This window comes from Anastrepha obliqua, unplaced genomic scaffold (genome assembly GCF_027943255.1).
Source record: "Anastrepha obliqua isolate idAnaObli1 unplaced genomic scaffold, idAnaObli1_1.0 ptg000009l, whole genome shotgun sequence".
Lineage (NCBI taxonomy): Eukaryota > Metazoa > Arthropoda > Insecta > Diptera > Tephritidae > Anastrepha > Anastrepha obliqua.
The window spans coordinates 553899-576497 of NW_026562178.1; the positions used below are offsets into that span (position 1 = coordinate 553899).

Genomic DNA, 22599 nt, shown 5'->3' on the forward strand with positions numbered 1-22599 from the left:
TTACGCTTTAACATAACAAGTGCGATATATTTAGTATAATAAAATGAAAATTTTGATCATAAATACAAACAGTTCACATACGAGGTGTATTTAAAAAATAATGTGAAGGTTTCAAATTTCGCGGCCTACGTACTTTCGATTATTATCTTTTTATGTTGGTACACTCGTCTTGAAGATATGTTCCCGGTTTTCGCAATATAGCATATTTAGTTTGTTTGTGAGAGGCATAAATAATATTTTGCGTTTTCGGCAATTTTCTGCTATCGACTCTTGGCTCTAATAGACTCTTCCATTGAGACGATTGGGCTTTGGTTTCTATCTCATAACCATATACCCATTCGTCACCATTTATGACTCTCTTAAATCTGGATCATCGATGACGTCATTCAACAATTCCTGAGCGATGCTCATGCGACGTTGCTTTTGGTAAAAATTCAGCAATTTTGGAGGGAACTTCCAACAAAAAAAAAAAAAATAATAATCGAAAGTCGAATGTACGTTAAGGAGGTCCTCAGTTTTAAACCGACTCCGAACGGCAAATGTTTTCATGGCTATCATCCATTTTTGGATGTGCATTTATCCTCAATTAAAAATCATGTTCGACATTTATGATTTACATAACATTGAAATTGTGAAAAAAATTGTTTGGCAAATGTTTCTACAGTCGGTTACACCTTACCAGAACAACCCGTAATGCTCAAAACTACCGCAAATATTCTATGCACTACTACAAAACCAACAGCAACTGTAAATTTCTTAGAGATTCACAAAGATAAATAAGTTAGTATTTCATAAAAACGTGTTGCTTTAATATTGGCTGAATCCCATTCCGAATTTCAATATCTCAATATGAATAATTTCAAAACAAAGTTTTTTTAACCAAAACTGTCGGAGGTGAATGTTAAAACTGAGATATCATTTGTTTTAATATCTTGATAATTACTTTAAAAGTTCACCTGTGCAGCTTTTGCATTGCTTTATCGCCTTTTTAGAACAATAGATCGTGAATCCATTTTTAAGTAAGTTTGACATTTTTTTTCATTTTTCATCCAAATTCATGTTCAGTAGTGATTGATGGTGGTGTTTGTAAAGATAGTCGTGCCAGGGTTTTTTTATATTGTATTTTCAATTATTTTTGTAAAGCTAGTTTTGTTTGTAAAAAAAGTCGTGCCAAAGTTTTTTTATATTGTATTTTCAATTTTTTTTAGTTTATTATATTATTTTTATTGACTCCAATTTTTTTATATTATTTCAAGTTACGAAATATCTAGTTTAATATTTTTCGGTTTATTGCAGTGATATATGAGGATATCAATGAGTACTCATTAAAATCACATCATTCAACATGTAAGAGTACAAAAAAAAACATGAAAGTACAAACAGGAAGAAAAAGTGACGGGATAGAAAATCTAAACAAAGTTCTAATATTGAAAAGTAACCTGCTTCAAAAGATCTATCGTTTTTAAAAAATTTCACACAAACATCGCAATTTATATTACCGTATTACGAAAATATCGATTTTAAGTTAAACCTATTGCGTGTGTTTCAACTAGGAAAAATTCGTGGAGTCTAACATATATACAGTGGCCACAACTTTGTTCGTTTGATCCTTTTTTCAAAATAAAATACATGACATTTTTTATTAAAGTTATATATTTAAAGACTTTAAAGGTAAGCTCAAGCATACGTATATTAGAAATATAAACGCGCACAAATAAATTTAAAGTAAATTTAATTTAAGAAAAATATTCATAACAAAATACATAGTAAAAGAACCTCACAGCGTGTTTTATGCGCGAACTTTTACCGTTATTGGCGCCAATATTGCGACTTGTACACTACGCACATTTTTTATCTTAGGACGATTTTCATATTGCGAGAAATCGAACGCAAATATTAACTTTAATATGTCTTTAAAAACACGCGATTAGTAATTCAGCTCTTTAAAAATCATAATTCGTGAATGTCTAATTAAGCACCTCCACAGTTCAGCACACAATACAACCCTTTGCACGTGAAAATAGAGCGGTTAACAAAGGTCGCAGGGATGCAAATTAAACTTTTACAGAGGCTGACGAGAAATAGATATTGGGAAAAATCAAGAGAGATCCAACCATGAGTGAACCAGGGTTGATAAAAGAAAGTGAACTGCCGTATTTTTGCATCGCTCTGCGAAATACTTTCTAAACTGAATAACTTGATCTGAGATAGTGATTCTGAATATCAAAAGTGCCAACTGACTCGCTAAGCATTGCTTTACGATCGTGTATTTTAGATACGTATATAAATTTCAAAACAAAAAATTAACATAAGAAAGCATTATTGCTTGAACTCCGCATATGATGCCCTTCACTCACCCCCATGCTAGCGTAAAAGCTCAAACAGTGAATCCAAAATAATTTCAACAATATCAATAAAAATAGTTCTCTCTCAAACCAACCGCTTGCGGTCCGACCAAGCGGCATTATGCCCCCGGGCGCGAATAAAAGAACAAAAGAAAAATACCGAAAAAATATGAATTCTTATGCTCTGACTGCAGATTCTCTCTCAACAGTCATAGCAAACAATAGGACCACAACGACAGCAACAGGTTCAACAACAACACCCGCATCATCAGTATCCAACTCAAGTTGCATAATGTCAACGACATTAAATACACGCTCTAATGCACCAGGCAGCAACGCGCAAAAAGAAATGCAAACTGCACCCAAGCCTACTCGCAGTTTACCTGAAAAAGCCTCCGTACTAATGCAAAAGGCAGCACCACGCAAAAAGAAATGCAAACTACAACCAAGCCTACTCGCAGCTCACCTGAAAAAGCCCCCAATAATGCAAATAAAAGAGCAAAAGAACATCGCACAAAACAACAATAACTAACATAATGGTGGAGCCGGCCGCCAACGGAGAATAGATTCGACGTAATTGCTCAAAAGCAATTTGGAAGAAACTACCAACAAAGAGCAACAAAGACCAGTACCATTGAAGGGCTCGGCTCGAAAGGCCTCATATATACCGAGTACCCTTAGCGGCAGTGCTGTTAAGCTCATCAGGATCGAGATCCTGACTACGGTATACTGGTGAAAGTAGTATTCTATCACCTCAGTTCAGAAGGGTCACCGAAATGGCTGATAGGCTAATTCTACAATCACCTCCGTCCCGTTAAAACTCAAGCAAGCCTTCGGATACGTTCCGTACACGTCACCATTAAGTTGGTGGTGCAGGCTCAGTTGAGAAATCCTGACTAGTTTCTGTCCTGGCTCTGAACTCTATTGCACATGAAGCGTAGAGTCAACCTTCGCATGGCTTCCCTGCTTGCATAGATAACCATGGTGAGGTTTAGGGAAACTGCACTTTCGTGTAAAGATAGCAGCCTGAAGTCGGGACTCCAAAGAATTGATCATGAATACCCAAAATCAAAAACAAACCACCCAACAAAAAAGAGAGGAAGGAATGGAGAGGAGAGGATGGAATGGAATGGTCGAAATGATAACGTGGATCCAAGATCAGCCTTCAGAAAAAGTAGCGTACACTAAGATTCCCGCCGGCAAAGAACGTACCAATTCTGAATGTAGCTGGAAACGGACCAGCCCGCACTGCGTTCAAAAATACCAAAGCTGATAGCCCCGCAATCGGCAACGGGCACAGTAACACCAGCATTCAGATGAACAATGCCTCCAGTACCGGCATTGGAGGGCAACAACCAGCGCAGTATACGCCTGCTGGTTGCTTGCAGCGGCGGAACGACTCGTTATTCCTATTCCAGTGAATGCACAGAAAGCATCTCCACATAAGAGAACGCGTCAATCGATGCAATTGAAATGTCTCCTCGGCTTGAGCTAATAAAAAACATGAGGAGGATGGAGGAAGATGCGATCTCCCAATGTAAGCTGGTGACAAGATATATGCAGCCGGCGTTCAGAGGTCAAAAGAACCCTCCCAACGAAGTCAAAGCTGGAGTATCCAAAATGGCTGAGCCGCTGGATGTAACGCTATACTACCGACGTTCGTGGAAGGCAGCAGAGGACGGAAGGGCGCTCTCGAGCCTCCGTAAGAATACTGCCATCAAGCAAATAGCAGATATTCCCACCTCTGCGACGACAAACCTGAATCGAACGGCAATCAGTCTGGCCGCCCCTGAGAGCTGCAAGAAAGCCAGGACAAACGAAATCAGCGGGAACAAAAAAGGACCCCCTAAGAAAACGGATGACAGCTGGCAGAAAGTTACTAAGAGGGGCAAATAAAAGGGGGCAAACAAAAGGAGCAAGCCGCGAACACAACACTTAAAGCCAGAAACTGTTGTGATAAAACCTGCAGATGTGCTGGAGGACTTGCGCGCGAAGATTTTGACTGATGAGTCAGTCAAAGTATGGTCCGTCAGGAAAACGAAGGCTGGGGCTATACTTTTGGAGTTTGTTGGGGAGAAAAAGTCACGCCAGAGTTCGTGCATAAGCTGAAAAGCACTGGGCAGGACAGGGCTTCCATAGCGGAGTTAAAGCCTAAAGCCACGAATGAGATACGAGATCTCGGCTCCTCAACGGCCAAGGCGGAAGTGCAAACAGCAGTCCGGAAACTGCTCACCAACCAAGAGGAACAGATACAGACAAGGATAACATCGCCGAACGCGCGGGAAGAAGTACGTCCTTTTCTCATGCTATCTGCAGAAGAGGCCGCGAAGCTCGTCGAAATCGCCGATATAAAAATCGGCTGGATCCGAGCAAATATGCGATCATGCGAACAGATTAGGAGATGCTATCGCTACCTTGAGATAGGGCACACTCAAGCAAATTGCAGTGACACTGATAAAAGGGATACGTGAATCAGATGCTGGAAACCAGGGAACAAAATAAAAGTCTGCAAAGCAACTCCCAATTGCTTTCACTACGTATACCCGAAAAGCAATCGCACCTACCACTTGGTCAAAGAGATGCCCCCTAGCTAAGAAGTGATGAGAGTACTCCGGGCAGATATGCATAGAAGTCGCACAGCAGACGCTCTGCTCGAGCAAATAGCTATCTAGAGGGAGCTAGATGCGGTCATCATCAGCCAGCAGTACGGACGGATCGCCAAGGTAACCTGGTTCGATGACGAAACAGATGCGGCCGCACTCTGGCACCCCGTGTGGGGCTACGTTCAAGAATACGACCAGTGTACTGGTGGACAACAAAAATCGCAAAGCACAGAAGAACGTGCTTCGGTAATAGAGGAAGGTACACCATACCCAGACGAAACAGAGAAACAGATGCGGAAGCTCCTGATTTCAGACAGTCCCGAAAGGCGCTGAACCAAGCAATCATCGTAAGTAAGAATTCAAAATGGAAGGAACTTCGAAGGGATCTAACTAGCAACAATTGGGACTGGGCTACAAAATTGTAACGGGGAAGTTAAACACCAACTCTACAGACCCACATCTAGACAGTGATGCTATTAGCAAAATAGTAGTGACAGACTGTTCCCCCGCAGCCTATCATGTGCGGGAACCGAGACCATCACTGAGGAAGAGCTTAAAACCGCGGCGAGAAGCCTCAAAAGAAACAATGTTCCAGGACCAGATGGCATACCATTTAAAGCTCTCAAACTTGTGGCTGAAAGCCGACCAAATCTGATGCTTCAGGTTTACAATGCATGCATTGCTCAAAGCATCTTCCCCAAGCTGTGGAAAATACAAAAACTAACGCTGATCAGTAAAGGTAAGGGCACCCCAGCGTAACCGTCAGCCTGGCGTCCGCTTTGTATGCTGAATAGCGCCGGCAAATCGCTTGAGAAATTCATACCGTGCAGGCTTGCCCAGTCTGTTCAGAGTGCAGAAGGATTGCCAGCAACGCAATATGACTTCCGATGCGGAAAATCAACCCGTGGCGCAATAGAAGAAGTGGTAAGCAGCGCTCAACGCAGACGCCACTGCCCGAACCGTATCACCAGCCTGGCAACACTTGATGTATGAAACGCCTTTAACAGCTTACGATAGATTGACATTAGGCACTACGAGAAAGGTTTCGTGTACCTGCTTACCTGCTAAGGATTCTCCAGAGCTACCTGAGTAAGCGTGAACTGTGACACACCAGATGGCCAGAAAACAAAAGAGGTAACGACTGGCGCAGCTCAAGGATCTATTCTCGACCCCGACCTCTGGAGTCTAAGCTACGACGAGACTTTGAGCATAGAAAGATAGAGCAAGAAGAGATATTTCTAGTGGGATATGCGGACAATATAGCGGCGGCCATACCACCTCGGGACACTGAGGACGCTAGAAGGAAGCTGAAATAAGTTATGATAAGGACTCAAATATGGCTTCAAGACCACGACCTGGATCTCGCCAAACATAAGACCGAAGTCATCCTTATGACACGAGATCACATGCCACTCGAGGTCAGCATGCGAATAGGCGACACGTCCTACGTCCTTAGTGACTCAAAAAGTAGTGAAATACCTAGGTATTCAACTTGACTGCAGGGCTTACTTTCTGGGCCCAGATATGACATGCGGCTACCAGAGCAACAAAGCTCACAGGAATGCTAAGTAGATTAATGGGAAACATCGATGGGCCAACACAGAGCAAAATAGGGCTTAATTTGGCGGCCACAAACTCAATTCTCCTGTACGGCAGCGAAGTATGGGGAATTGTGCTAAACTGCAAAGCCAAGCGCAAAGCACTGGAGGCTTTGCAATGAACACCGGCACTTGAGTTCCCTCCATGGTCCGGGAACGAATGTATGCGTGGGACTCCAAGAACAAACACGCCAATACTAGCTTCTCAGAACGGAGATGCCAAACCATGCTGCGGTGGCAAAACCGATGGGACACTGAACCGAGTGGCAAATGGACGGCGAAACTTATTCCATTCCTTAATTGACAAATGGGTCCAAAGGAACTTGGGGGAAGTGAACTACTTCTAAACTCAGTTCCTCTCGGGGCACGGATACTTCCGGAGATACCCATACCGCATGAGTAACAAAACAAACCCAAATGCATATATTGCGAAGCGCACAGCGGTGACGCTGAACGCATGTTTTTTAATTGTGACAGATGGCTCGTGGAAAGAAATGCTCTGAGGGCAGATGGGCGACATCGCTCCGAGCAACATAATCAGTAAAATGTCTGAACGCGGTAAAGAAATACATCGAGAACGTAATACAAAAACATATAGACCTCGACACAGTGCAGACCCCAGCCTGGGTCGAAGCAACTAACTGCAGCACATACATGAAAGGCATTAAATCGGTATACTGGTTATGTGCCCTCAGGATGTGCTGTGCATTCCGCACAGTATCGGAAGATGCTGTATTAGTCCTCGCGGGTATGCTACCATTTAAGCTGACTGCACTAGAATTCGCCGAAATAAAAAAACATCGAGCGGATCCAGCACAGCTGACTAACCGAAGGACTGAACGGGAGCGAAGCATCCGTACTTGGCAGGAGGAATGGAGGAACTCCATGAACGGACGATGGACATATCGATTGATCCCGAATATCACAAGATGGATAAATCGAAAGCATGGTCAGATAGATTTCTACCTGACCCAAGTACTTAGTGGGCATGGATGCTTTAAGGCTTATCTGCATAGATTTAAGCACGAAGATGACCCGTACTGCACCTTTTGCGACAGTCTAGTTGAAGATGCAGAACATGTTTTCTTTGTCTGCCCTCGTTTCGAGCTGGAAAGAGTAGAATTGAGTGATAGGGTGGGGAAGCCAATAATGGTTAGCAACCTAGTAGACATCATGCTTGACTCAGAAGAACATTGGTCCGCTGTCAGTAACATGGCAAGGATAGTAATTACCAAGCTGCGTCGCAATGAACAACAGCGCAGATTGTTACGTAGAGGCAATAGGCCACACCCCCTTCCGGGAAGTAGTACCTAGGAATACTTAACGGTATTAGGAATCACCAAATTGCGTCACGCTGAACAGCAGCATAGATTTTCAAGTAGAGGCAATAGGCCGCTCCCCTACCAGAATCAATACTTAACGATAAGTAAATACCAAACTGCAGAGTGCTGAACATCAGCGCAGATTTTCATGAAGAGGCAATAGGCCGCTCCCCCTCCCGTGAAGTATTACCTAACGGTCGTCCCGCGGGAGGGAAACGGAGCTGGGGTGGGGTTTTTAGTGGGTGAGTCGAAAGACAAGTCTCACACTTCGGCTTGCAATGCTTTTGGCCACCTCCACAAAAAAAAAAAAAAAAAAAAAAAAAAAAAAAAACAGTGCAACAAAGCGAAGCCGCACAGATAGCGATACAAGAAGACGAGCCTATAGCATGAATGCTGGCTACAAATATGGTGGACCCAGACGTGGGTGAGTAGAATTGGTCCTTTATGGATGACGTTCCGGGACCTACTTCGGGCGGATAGAAAGTAATCCCGGGAAGGGTGTCTCCCCAGAAGGAGAGGAGGGATTGTTTTAGTGGCTACACCACACGACGCAGTAAACGACGGTCGCTGTAAGTGCGAAGGCATTTTGAACCCTTCCTCACCCACCAAACACAAAAACCTTCACACAAAATTAGAAAAAAACGGGGAAAACAACCACTTTATATCATCAGAAAAGAAATTTGCCTCAGTGCATTTATTGTTATAGAAATATGGGCATACAAAAAATTATTGCACAAGAAGTCCAGTCTGCGTTAAATGTGCACAAAACTGCGAACTGTACTATTAATATAAATGTATGTAAAAAGAAACACACCTCAAACTACAAGTGGACCACAAATCTCTAAGACTGCAACGTTTCCCAGCTCTGAGTAAAAAGGAAAGCCCAAACCAGCAAAACGACACAAGCGAATCCCCCACAAAACTCTCAGGGACAACAAATAACAAAGTAACAAATACTATACCTCAAAACGATGATATACAAGAATTGAAAACAATGATAAGTCAGCTAATATCAAATGTCGAACATGATGAACATCCTACCACTTCTCGTCACCACAATGGATGATTAAAGAAAATAACTTGACAATAGCCATATGGAATGCAAACGGACTAAGCCAACATATACTGGAAACTCAAAACTTCATCAGACAAAACAGCATTGGCATACTAATGGTATCGGAAACACATTTTAGTGATACATCCTTTGTAGGAATCCCAGGATATAAACTTTTTTGTACCAATCATCCTGACAATAAATCACATGGAGGCACAGCTATTATATTCAGACAAAATATTATGTGTAACGACATGGAGCAATTCTAAATGGACCAACGACAATTCAAATTAATCAGACTCACGGCTAATCGACTGTTTCAGCTGCCCACTGTCCACCAAAATTTAATAATAAAAATAATGCATTATCGACTTCCTAAAGAGATTTGGAAACAAATTTATAGCCGAAGATGATTTCAACGCAAAGAACATGACATGGGATTCAAGACTGACAAATACCAAAGGGAAAGCTCTACTTGACGCCACCAGATAATCAAACTGTGAATTTATAAGCACAGGAGAACCCACTTACCGCCCAACTTGCGTTAGTAAAGTACCCGACTGGCTGGACTTTTTCATAACAAAATCAATAAATTTAAAAATGCTGACAATTAAATCCTGCATTGAAATTTCGTCCTGACCATTCACCAATCATGCTGACAACTCAAAAACGCCTGCAACTAAAACTTAGTGGGACACTCTATAACAGGACACTCTATGGACAGAAAAATCCCATTAAAAACTACCTACAACAACAACTATTGAAACTGCAATAGCTCTTTTTAATGGCACGCTTATTACGTCACTAAGCCGATCTAGACCAACTCTACAGCTTCAAACTCTAATACTCTACAAACTATAAAATATAACATTCCTGACGCAATAAAAAAGAAACTAAAACAAACGAAAAAAATGGCAGACTACAAGCTTCCCAGATAACAAAAAGCAACTTCATGAATTAACTAAAGAAATTAAAGAGCTACTGATACATGAACAAGACAAAAAACTAGATAATTGCCTTAAAAATATTGACGCAACAAATTCTATAATCTATTCATTGTGGAAGGGGACATAATACACCTCCAAATTGACTCATACAACAACCAATAAAGACGAGCAAATCATTAAAAAAAACCACACTAACAGAGGTAAAGCAATTAATTTCGACAATCAAAAACAACAAATCCCCTGGATATGACCTCATCTCGGGCACAATTGTGAAACATACGTCCGACAGATCACTAATCTATCTGAGAAATGTTTTCATCGCTACTATAAAACTCAAATACTTCAAACTGACATGGGAAATTCACGAAATTATTCCGATCCCAAAACTAATAAAGACGCCACATATGCATCGTCGTGCTGACCAATAAGCCTGCTGCCGACAATACCAAAAGTATTTGAGAAGCTTTTCTTTGACCGCATAAAGCATATCATAACAATAATGGGGGGCTGGTATCGGTTATATCACGAATTATCACGTGTCTTTCAGGAGTTGTGTAAAGATTTGTCACAAAGAGTCACAACTCTCCCTTGGGGGCAATTTTTTTCTGAAATTCGGGACTCGAGTTTTATGAACGGCCCCTATATATTATGACACATATTCATACATTGAACCTATGAACGCAGGAATTCCCCAAGGCAGTGTATTGGGACCCACTCTGTATCTCATCTACACCGTTCCTTTACCATTAGCGTCTTCAGAAAACAGCATGATTGCGACGTTTGCAGATGACACTGTACTGACGGCATCTCATAGAGGCCCGGAAATAGCACACACAAATTTACAAAACGACCTCAACAAAACACTGGACTGGTTCAAAAAATGGAACATAGAAATTAATGGCGACAAAACAATTCAAGTAATTTACAAGAACACAAAGTTAACCATAGACTCATTAAAGATTGGAAACTTTGATGCGAATACTGATACAAAAGCTAAATACTTACGCATTATAATTGACACTTAAGCAAAACTGGAAGGACCATATAATAAAAAAAAGAAATGAAATTAAAGAACGATCTCGGCAATTGTACTGGCTGCTAGGACCTCAGTCAAAACTTTCGCTGCAAAACAAAACCTTAATCTACAAAATGACAATTGCACCAATTTGGAAGTATAGAAGTTTGGAGCACAGCTTCCAAATTCAATTTGAACATACTGCAACATGTCCAGTCGAAGATACTTAGGGCAATAACAAATGCACCATGGTATATACGCGACTTAAACATCGACACAATTGACGAAACAATGCAAACTGCAAGCAGAAGGCACATAAGCAGACTTTTCACACACCTAAATCTGGCAAACAAAAATTCAATAAGAATAGACTTAAACGAAAAACTCAAATTTATGTACATATCTAAGTTATCAAGTAAATATTTTAAAAATGAATTGCATACTACTAAATGATCCTGAAGCGCAATGGCCTTACAGTATCACTTAACTTTCCAAATATCTGTAAAACAAATTTCTTATTGTCATATAGAAAAGATTCCACGTAAAGGATGACATAATGACATTTATACCACTGTATATAAGAGGAGCAGCTTGGCACGAAGAAATTGAGGTGGTTAAGGAATTTTTCAAGGAAAACACAGAGAAGATTTCAGTTGTTATGGGAGATCTAAATGTTAGAGTGGAAAATATACAACAAAATATCGAAGACTTGTACACAGCTACATTCTCAGCAGATATTGGAAAAAGGAGCTCAAGAGACGCGGTATTAAATAATAGAGGCAAAAATTTTATGGATTTCTGTGAAGACTATGGTCTAATTATATTGAATGGCAGAACAGCTGGTGATGAGGAAGGTAATTTGACTTGCACATCAGCAGTTTGTAATTCCGGTGCGCAGTTTCCCAAGAAGGTTTGAAATACATTGAAAGATTCGAAGTTGAATCAAAAGTATGGTCTGATTAAATTAATATTAAAAATAAATATGGTACTAAACGAATTGGAAAATATCAACTTATTGCCGAAAGTAGTGCTTAAAGAAAAAGATAAGATAAATTATCAATTAAAACTAATCCAATACCTAAGTAAGTTTAAAAATGGAGGAGAAATAATGGATCTGAAGAAGTTTGCCAACGTAATAAAAATGTCAGTGCCACAGTCACCTGCCGGAAATATTAAAAACACTTTTAAAAATGCATGGTTCAATTTCAAATGTTTTAAGGCTAGGAGCTATCCTTCAAATATCTGAATGACTTTAGAAAATCTAACATTGCAGACGATAAGCAAAAATATCTACAAGCAAATCAATTTTATAGAAACGCATGTGCAAAAACAAAGAAAGAATATTACGAAAAAATTCAAAAACGAATCAACAAAACTGCAAATGCAAAAGAATGGTAGAGTTTAGCGAAGGATATAAGAATAAAGTCATTTCAAGTTGGTACAAATATCACTGCGAGCGATTTTAAATACTATTTTCAAAGCCTACTAAACCAACCGTAATTAACAAAAGACATTTATTACGCAGCTGTGCTATGTAAAGATGAATATCTCGATAAAGATATAACTTTTATGGAAGTTGAAAAAACTATTTAAAATGCTAAAATAAATAAAGCACCAGGAGAAGATAGAATACCTTATGAACTGCTAAAGTTTGCTTCGCCAGAATTTCAGTTGGAGTTAACAAAGGTATACAACATAATTTTTGAGTTGGGAAGAATCGATGAAACTTTGAAAAAAAACGATAATTTTCCTAATTTTTAAGAAGGGAGATGTAAATGCAGCCAGTAACTATCGGGGAATATCGTTTATGAAATCTATAGCAAAGGTGTTAATGGGATTGATAAACGCAAGACTTGCAAATTGGGTAGAAAAAACAACGTGCTCACAGAATTCCAAGAGGGCTTTAGAAGAAACTATTCAACTGTAGATAACATTTATAATCTTGCGTCTATTATACATCTAAAGTTTCATGAAAATCAAAAAGTTTACGCATATTTTGTTGATTTCAAGGCGGCGTTCGACAGGGTGCCGAGGAGACCGTTGATTTATAAACTTCGACAGATGGGAATATCTAGCAAAATAACGAACCTCATAGAAAATATTTACGATAATACTAGATCTGCGGTTTGGACGGGAAAAGAAGTATCCGACTATTTTGAAACCTGCACTGGTGTGAAACAAGGATGTCTGTAGTCGCCATTATTGTTCACTTTACACCTAAACGATTTGCACGACTATTTAGAAGGTGGACTATTAGTTGAGGGCATGAATATACGTCTTCTCCTTTATTCCGATGATATTGTTCTCCTGGCGGATAACCCTAAAGTCATGCAATCCATGATAAATAACCTGGAGAAATACTGCGCTGAATGGAATATCGAAGTAAACCCAAATAAATCGGAGATGATGGTCTTTAGAAGAGGTGGACGACTTTCCCAGGCTGAAAAATGGTGGTACCAAGGTAAAGAAATTAAATTGGTGGCCGAATATAAATATCTTGGTGTCATTCTCACACCCAAAACGGCATTTGGCTAGCACTTAGAAACCAGAAATACCTCAGCAAAAGCTAGTATTAATTGAACATGGAACGATTTTTTAGCGAAGCCATTCATTTCATTAAAATCAAAATGGAAGTAGTTCCAAACGGTATGCAGAGCAATACAAACCTACGCAGCGCAAGTTTGGTGATATGCCTTATTCGATGAGGTAAATAAACTTCAACGTTACTTTATTAAAAGAATCCTCAAACTACCCGAGTTCACTCCAAATTATGCAATAACATTACAAACTTGTCTAGAAGATAGCCACATGTATTCTTTAGAACTACACATGAAGTATATCTCTAAAACTATTTTTAAATATAATTGCAACAGACTCCCACACAAACTAACACAAGACATCTTAAGTAAAAATGTGTTTTAGCTTAAGCATCTGAACGACATGGAAATGGAATCTGAAAACATCACCGCTATAGACTGGCAAGATCGCTGTGTGCAACTTCTTACCGAAATGAAAATAAAAGATATCAACATGGCTAGGCAAAAAGCACATTCAAGCGCGACGCGAATTTATAAACATTTAGACTACTCAAAAGGGGAATCATATATTAAAGAAGATATGCGGCTAGCTGATATTACGACAATTTTCAAAGCAAGATGTGGTTTACTGAAACTAAATGCAACTACGTATGGAAATGTTCAGAAAATATTCACCCTCTGCAATTTAAACGAGGCAGAAGATATGCAGCACTTCTTAGGAAGATGTCCGGTACTGAAGGAGATCAGAACAAAATACCTAAATGCAGCGAAGCTAAATGAAGCAGAAGTACTAGGTATACTTAATGGCCATAATTGGAAAAGACTAACTTGCTTTATATACTCAGCCTTACGCTATAGAAAATTTCTTATTGCAGAGTTTAATTAATTTTTGAGCTGTGACAGACAACATTGTTATTGCCACAAATTTATTATTTCTTTCTTTATCTATATATATAAAATTCAAATTATGTATGTATCTATAGATCGACTTGCGTCCTAAACGCATAAACCGATCGTAACCAAATTTGAAACACGAACTGGATACCTTACCGGGATGGTCATAGGCTAAAAGATATTTTGATATATATAGGGGGCGTGGCACCTCCCATACAAATGGAGTTTCTAACAGTCCGTATTTCTGAAAGTATTTACGTTAGACCACTGAAATTTGGTAAGGGGTTATATAACATTAATCCTTACCACATCCACAAAAACTGCGTATAACGAAAAAGGGGGTGTGGCACCTCCCATACAACTGGAATTTTTAACAGTCCGTATTTCTGGAAGTATATTATTTACGTTAGACTACTGGGATTTGGTAAGGGGTTATATGACGTTAATTCTTACCACATACACAAAAACTGCGTATAACTAAAGAGGGGGCGTGGCACCTCCCATGCAAATGGATTTTTTAACAGTCCGTATTTCTGGAAGTATTTACGTTAGACTACTGAAATTTGGTAAGGGGTTATATGACATTAATCCTTACCACATCCACAAAAACTGCGTATAACTAAAAAGGGGGAGTGGCACCTCCCATACAAATGGATTTTTTAACAGTCCGTATTTCTGGAAGTATTTACGTTAGACTACTGGAATTTGGCAAGGGGTTATATGACATTAATCCTTACCACATCCATAAAAACTGCGTATAACTAAAAAGGGGGAGTGGCACCTCCCATACAAATGGAATTTTTACCAGTCCGTATTTCTGGAAGTATTTACGTTAGACTACTGAAATTTGGTAAGGGGTTATAGGACATTAATCCTTACCACATCCAGAAAAACTGCGTATAACGAAAAAGGGGGCATGGCACCTCCCATGCAACTGGAATTTTTTATAGTCCATATCTCTAGAAGTATTTAGGCTAGACCAATGAAATTTGGGAAGGGGTTATATGAGGTTAATTCCTAACACTTCCAAGAAAACTGAGAAAAACAAAAAAGGGGGCTTCGCACCTCCCATATAAATGCAATTTTTCATTGTCCATATCTCCGGAAGTATTTGGGCTAGACAACTGAAATTTGGTAAGAGATTATATAAGGTTAATACCTGGAGGTGCAGATGAAAACTGGTGATAGCTAGAAATGGGGCGTGACACCTCCTATACAAATGGGATTTTTCATACTGCATATTACTGGACGCATTTATGGTAGAATACCAAAAATTGGTAAAAAGTTTAATGAAGTTAGTGTTTAGTACTTCTAGAAAAAATATGAGCTTAGAGAAAAATTGGTGTTAGACCATTTGATATAGAAACGAATTTATATTATCAACGATAGAGGTTACGGATCAAAAAGTCGCGTACGAAACTATTCAAGGAGGATTGATTTTTTTGGATGCGCCTGGAGGAACCGGCAAAACATTTCTGCTTAATTTGATATTGGCTGATGTAAGAGAAAAGAAAGAAATCGCTGTGGCAGTTGCTTCTTCAGGAATAGCGGCTACCCGTTTGTGTGGCGGACTAGCAGTTCACTCAGCTTTTAAGTTACCACTGTCTATGCAAATATCTGACACACCGATGTGCAATATAAGCAACAACTCAGGTCAAGGTAGGGTTCTAAAGACATGTAAGCTAATCATGTGGGATGAGTGCACAATGGCCCATAAAAAGTCGCTGTAAGCTTTAAATTATGCTGCGTAATTTCGATTCTCCACGTTTATGCAATGGCACAATGCTAATCATCACGAAACTTTTACCGAATGTTATAGAAGCTATGGTTTTATCAGGAAATTTTGAAAACCACAAAGTTTTCATACCAAGAATTCCAATGATACCGACGGATAACCTTTCAATTTTAAACGCCTCCAATTTCCTATTAGACTGGCTTTCGCAATGTCCATAAATAAAGCTCAGGGACAATCATTAGCTGTAGTAGGAGTCAATCTAACCAACTCATGTTTTACCCATGGCCAATTCTATGTAGCCTGCTCCAGAGTTGGCGCACCGAAAAACCTTTTTATTTATACTCAAAATAATATAACAAAAATGTCGTATATCCGATCGTTTTAAATAATTCCTAAACTGACTTAAAAAAGTTAAAGTTGTTTTATTTACATTGCATACTTTTTGCTAGAAATGTGGGGTGAAACCCACGGGTATAAGCTAGTGTATTTATATATTTAAACGAATTATTATAAAAATTATTGAAATGTTAGATGAAATATTTATAAATAAATAAAGAATGACTACTACTACTATTGTCATATAGACGGGTGTAATAATTTTTGGAAGCATTATAAAAAGCTGATTTTGGAAGTCTTTTAATCCCGAAACTAAAGAGTGATCAGATTGGAGGTACTTTTTCCAATAAAGTTTTTTTGACAGATCACGCGAGTTACGTACTATCACTCCATCACCCTATCTATTTATTTCTCTTTTTTGAGTTGTGAGAGTATTGTCTTACATTTAATGAAATTGGAATCATACACCAAACTATTTAAATTCTAAGATACTAAGATTTCACAAGTAAAGGTTCCCACCAAAAGATTTGCTTAGTATGTAAAATTACACCGACAGGTTTTTCGCTCAATGCAGTTATGCTCTCAATAAGCATAAAGTACTGCATAAAGAGAGCGCAAACCAAGTGTTATTAGAATTAAGGAAATTATTTCAAGTTAGTCTGTAGATTCACAACAACCAAGAAGGCTGAATTTGTTAAAAATAAAAATTGTGAAAAAAATTAACTTTGGTGTTTTAATTTAAGTCCAAAGACTTAAAACACATAAGTCGCGTGATTGCTGTCAAACTAAATATATATCTTTTCAGTATATTCTTTTCAGTGTATTCTGATATTTCATTATGGAAAGACTTACTCTTCAACAACATTTAACTTATGGCATACATAACCGTTCTACGATTTTGGCTTAATGGTTACACCAATAAGCAAAATTGCCGTATTTGGGCTGAAGAGCAACTCGAAGCTATTCAAGAACAGCCATTGAAAACAACCGAAAACAATATTTCTTCGAAGACGAGGCTGGCGCCAATATAACAGTGAATGGCGACGACTGTAGTTCAAACAAAACGGTGATACTTGTCATACAACCCGTGAAATAATGGATTTACTGCGTTGTCGTTTCGGCGAGCATTTCATCTTCCGACTCGGGCCAGTGGATTAGCCACCAAGATCGTGTGATATCAAACCTTTTAACTTTTATTTGTCGTGATATGTAAAGTCTGAATGCTTCGTGGATAAACCAGCTTCGATTGAGGCATTGGCAGCCAACGTTACTAAAGTTGTTCACGAGATACCGACCGAAGTCTTCCAGCGAGTCATTTAAAATTGGTGTTTACGGTTGGCCAAATTACGGCGCGGTTGCGGCCAACATTTGAAAGGGTTTATCTTCAAAAAATAAATGTCAGGATTGATTCTAGACAAAAATAATAAAGTTTGACCAATCAATTTAAATTTAGTTTGCTTATTTCAATTAAAAATCTGATACTTCTAAATTGTTCAACCTTTATAAGAACTCTCCCCAATGCCTGTTTCATAGAAGAACAGCTGGAAACAAACCATTACCATACCAAGGGGCAGTTTGCTAGAAGTCATATTAATAAGGAAAAAACCTTTTTTAGATTAACATTATTTTTGCTTATGAAAGTAAACCTCTTTCTCAATCATTTTGGACTACTGACTTCAATATCTTGAAATAAGTTGTTGCCAAGTGCTTAAAATTAGGTATTGGGTATATATTTCGATGCTATCAGGAGAACAAGTCGAATATTGTTGAATCACGACTTATCTGGATCTCCATGTGGTTGAAACAGAAGTGGAATCCCACGATCCTAATGTAATTTAGAATTTATGGAGTCTTATTGAGCGAAATATACGAAAACATCACATAAGCAACCGAACTTTAAAAGGGTGTTACAAGAGAAGCGGAAGAAAATAAAACCAGAACATACGAAAAAACATATAGGCTTTTAGCGGTCTCTGCTAAAATCAATTTTAAAGCAAAAAGGCAATACTAGTTTAGTAAAAATGTTCATACAAATTTTAGGAATTTTTTAATTTACAAAAACACACGAAATATTTGTTTTTATGGTAAATATTCTTCTTAACTTTCTTTGAATTTATTTTTTGGTGTTCATAATTCCCGTATATGTATGTTTGCATGTAATTTAATTTAAATTTATTTTTTTTTTTAACAAATGAGCACTCGCAATTAGCTACCGTGAGGCTCTGTGTAATAATAAAACACTAAAAATTTCAAGAGCAGAACTATGTTAGTAGAAGTGAAAGAAACCAGGATCTGTATGGCAATGCACAAGCGTAACATATAACATATAAGTATATTAATAAGTTCAATTAAGGTGTGAAAAATGCACTCTTGCACATTTTAGTTATTGATTCGATTGCATTAGTAAAAAAAAAAAATTATTGAACATTTATAACCTTGACAGAGGGCGGCGTTAATCAGGATTACCGGCGCAATTAGTCTGATTACAATTGTAGTGTGAGGGACGGTTGTTACACGGATTAGTAAACATCTTGTTTGCCTATTGGATAATTTTGTCAGTAAAAGATGGACCTGAGGCCACAAATACGGGTATAAGCTGCCCTGATACTAAAAAATAATTGTTTATTAAAAAAAATCTTGAATTGCAATTTTTCAAACTGCTCCGAAAAATCAAAAAATTAATGTAATGCCGAACGTGTTACTGTAAACTATGCAAACTGGCATAGCATCCAGTCTTTCTTGTTCTTCTCTTTAAAACTTTCATTAATTTTTATTCACCATAGGTATTAACTGTAATTTTTCGACAATGCTGTCATCGAAAACTCCCTAATCTGGTTAAATTTTGCGAAATAAGTATAGTTTTTAACCCGCACTAGTTGCACTTAATTCCTGAGACAATTCAGAATTAAGCCGTTAATCCTAATTAACGCCACCGCCTTTTTACGCTATTAGATAAGTAAAAATGGTATGATGGTTACATAACTGTAAAATTGTGGGATCAACTAAGTTAATTTAAATAGAATCCTCAGAAACACTATTAAGAGCATCAGGCCCCTCAAAAAAGTATTTCTTTAAATGTGTATATCTGCAGAGGAATAGATGTTTAATACATGCCATCGTACTGACCTTTTTTTCGTTTTTTCAGCTCAGCCTCCTGCTCATCAACAGCAGCACCAAGTAATGTGAATATAATACCCGCTTGTGAGTTTACACCAACAGCCGTGACTATAATTTTTCCGCTACCTTCCATAACGTGTGTACCCGAAAGTACCATCGGATCGACATCTACACCTTTCTTAACATGATCTGATTCGCCCGTTAATGATGACTCATCAACCTTTGATAAATAAGCAAGAACAATGATATAAAAATATACATAGATACAAAATTAATGCAAAACGTCAGCTTCACAAACTCTTTACCTTTAGATCATTACTTTGTATAAGAATACCGTCAGCTGGTAACAAGTCGCCGTACTTTATCTGTGCAATATCACCGACTACAATATCACCAACAGATATTTGGCACACCTCTCCACCACGTATAACCGAAAATTTGTGCTCGCCTTCAATACGATTTTGCAAGCCTCGAAATTGACGTTCTTTCGAGTAATCATTGAATGCCGTCACAAATACTACAACGATGACCGAGATCAAAATTGCCAAACCTTCTATCCAGCCATGGTGATCTTCTTCTTCTTGCAGTAAAGCTACAATGGGAAAATAATGAATGTTAGTCCAACTTGTTAAAGCGAAAGTACCAAATTAGTAAAGATGCACAAATGGTTTTATTTATTTAAAACACAGAAAACCAGCGTATTATTTGAATTCTAAGCAAAACATGTTTGCCAAATATGATATTTTCAATACTCACGTGCATCCTCGTCGGCGGGTTTGTAAAATGATAAACCAAGAGAAACTAGCGCAGCTACTTCTAAAATAATGAGGGTGACATCCTGTAACGCCTCCCAGACTAATGTTAAAAATGTTTTGGGGGGTTTTGGTGGGATAACATTAGACCCAAATGTCTCACGCCTATGCTCAATGTCCGTCCTTGTTCCTCGTAGACCTTAAAAGTTTCAAAACATATAAAAGTAAGCTTTACGAAAAATTAAAGTAATGAAATTGGAAACAATTTTACCATCGTTTGTTGATGTATATAATTTATCGCACAATTTAGTGACACCACCAAGTTCACTTAGCTTAACTACGCCTTCTCTCCCACGATGCTCCATGAGCTCTCGTAAATGTTTAAGAGAAATCCCATATTGCGCCGGTCTTCCATCTACAGTGGCCATTTGTTAAAAGCAAAACTAAAACAGTAAAAACATTTTAATTATTTAGGGAAATAAAAAGTTAAACTTTTTTAAATACTCAAAACAATTATTTTACTTTGACCATTCCAAAAATATTCGAAGGAGAAGAAAAAATGTACTTATTATATTGTAACATCGTGATATATTACCTACATAATTTTAGAAAATACTCTTGGATATGCGGTAATAAGCAAGCTATCGTAGTCCGTACGTAAGAAATTTTAAGTGTACACGGCGGAAACACCAAAAACGAATTCGCACAGTTGAAACAACATGAGGTTCCTTGTATAAGCTCGGTTTTATGAAACTTGTCAAATATCGGAAAGGAGAGTTGGCAGCATTGAAAGTACTGAGTTATACCAATTTCATGTAGCGGCAAATCTTGCTCGATAACTTTGTTGTTGGTTTCACATGCAAATTTTTTGTCAACCAAAAAGAGCCTAAGCATAGCGAGCAGGGAAGTGATGCATAGAAAGCGCCTATACATACTTTCTTACTGGCTTAAGCTTAGTCTGAAAACCAGCACTCATCTGATATTGCCTACACCCAGTAAAAAACGCAAGATTTTATCCCCAACTATTTGATAAGCGCATATAAAATTGTCCGCTTATTGCTTCAAAAAAATTGTAAGCACAGGTACATCTGTGCGTAAAACAAGATACAGCTTACAGCTTATACATACAGCTGAAAAAAATGCAGGACCGAAACATTTTGGCCAGTTTTGACAACTTTTCCTCTCTTTTATTTTTATTAATTTTTTATAAAAGTATTGTTCATTCTACAAATATCATATAAATCAAAGTTTAAAACTTTGTACAAGATTTATAAAAGTTCAAAAACTTTGTATCAAATTTATAATAAAGTGCGAATTAAAAAAAAATATATTTATTATTTCCCTTTTTAAATTACAATCTGTTATACTTAAACAATAAGTCATTATTTTTAAAGCAGTATTGGAATTCTTTGTTCTCCAACCAATGCTAGATAAGCATTCGATTTTGCTTCAGTTTATGCTCCATTATATTATTTCCTAAGTGCTATAATTCTTATTATTAGTATTTTTTGACGTGATAACGTCTTATAATTCGATTTAGCCGGCTGCACGCACGAAAAAATGTGTCGTTATCTTACTTATTTGTCGTTACCTTGCTCATTTGTCGTTACCTTGCTCATTTGTCGTTACCTTGCTCATTTGCCGTTACCTTGCTCAGTGCCGTTACCTTGAATGAACTGCAAGCGAAAGCGCGGAACGAACGACAAAGCAAACAAAGCAAACGAACGGCAACGTTCGACATCTTGCTCTCTCCTACTTAAGTGAGCGTATATATGTATGTATATGCGTATATGTACATATATAAATTCACGTATTTGTATTTGCATATGCCTTCTTATTGATTATTATTAATTTGATTTACTTGAAGAATTTAATATAAAACCAAGTTTGTTAATAGTACCCGTTGTCTTAATGTTATTATTATTAATTTTTTATTATATATGAAGGAAAAAATGTAAATGTAATATTTACCACATACCTTATAAGATATGTTGTATACTAATATATGTATATAAACATGCATATACATATACAATTTCGCGCAATTTTTAAAAAGAACAAATCTATATGTAAAGATGCATACAAGTCATATGGACATATCAAATATACGAATCTATTCCGTACGCAAGCAAATGTAAGCTAATGTGCTTGAACTGCAAGCGAGAGCGCGGAACGAACGACAAAGAGCACAATCGGCCCCCGCGTTCGGCAACGTTCGACATCTGGCTCTGTCCTACTTGAGTGAGCATATATATGTATGTATATGTATGTATATGCGCATTTGTATATAAATTCACATATTTGTATTGGCATATGCCTTCTTCCTGTGTGCATGGTAATGAAC

The 22599-nt window shown here is 37.9% G+C and overlaps 1 protein-coding gene across 4 annotated transcripts in view; it reads right to left on the reverse strand.

Annotated features, from left to right (window-relative positions):
* LOC129251166 (plasma membrane calcium-transporting ATPase 1) overlaps positions 1–22599 on the reverse strand; it is a 267827-nt gene that overhangs the window by 144478 nt on the left and 100750 nt on the right. For all 4 annotated transcript variants that reach the window (XM_054890525.1, XM_054890524.1, XM_054890526.1 and 1 more), the window contains 4 exons: positions 20527–20698; positions 20260–20454; positions 19809–20095; positions 19513–19723 (listed from right to left, as the gene is read on the reverse strand). In XM_054890525.1, coding sequence (XP_054746500.1) covers positions 19513–19723; positions 19809–20095; positions 20260–20454; positions 20527–20683 — 850 coding nt within the window. In that variant the 5' untranslated portion in view covers positions 20684–20698. The remainder of the gene's footprint in view (positions 1–19512; positions 19724–19808; positions 20096–20259; positions 20455–20526; positions 20699–22599) is intronic.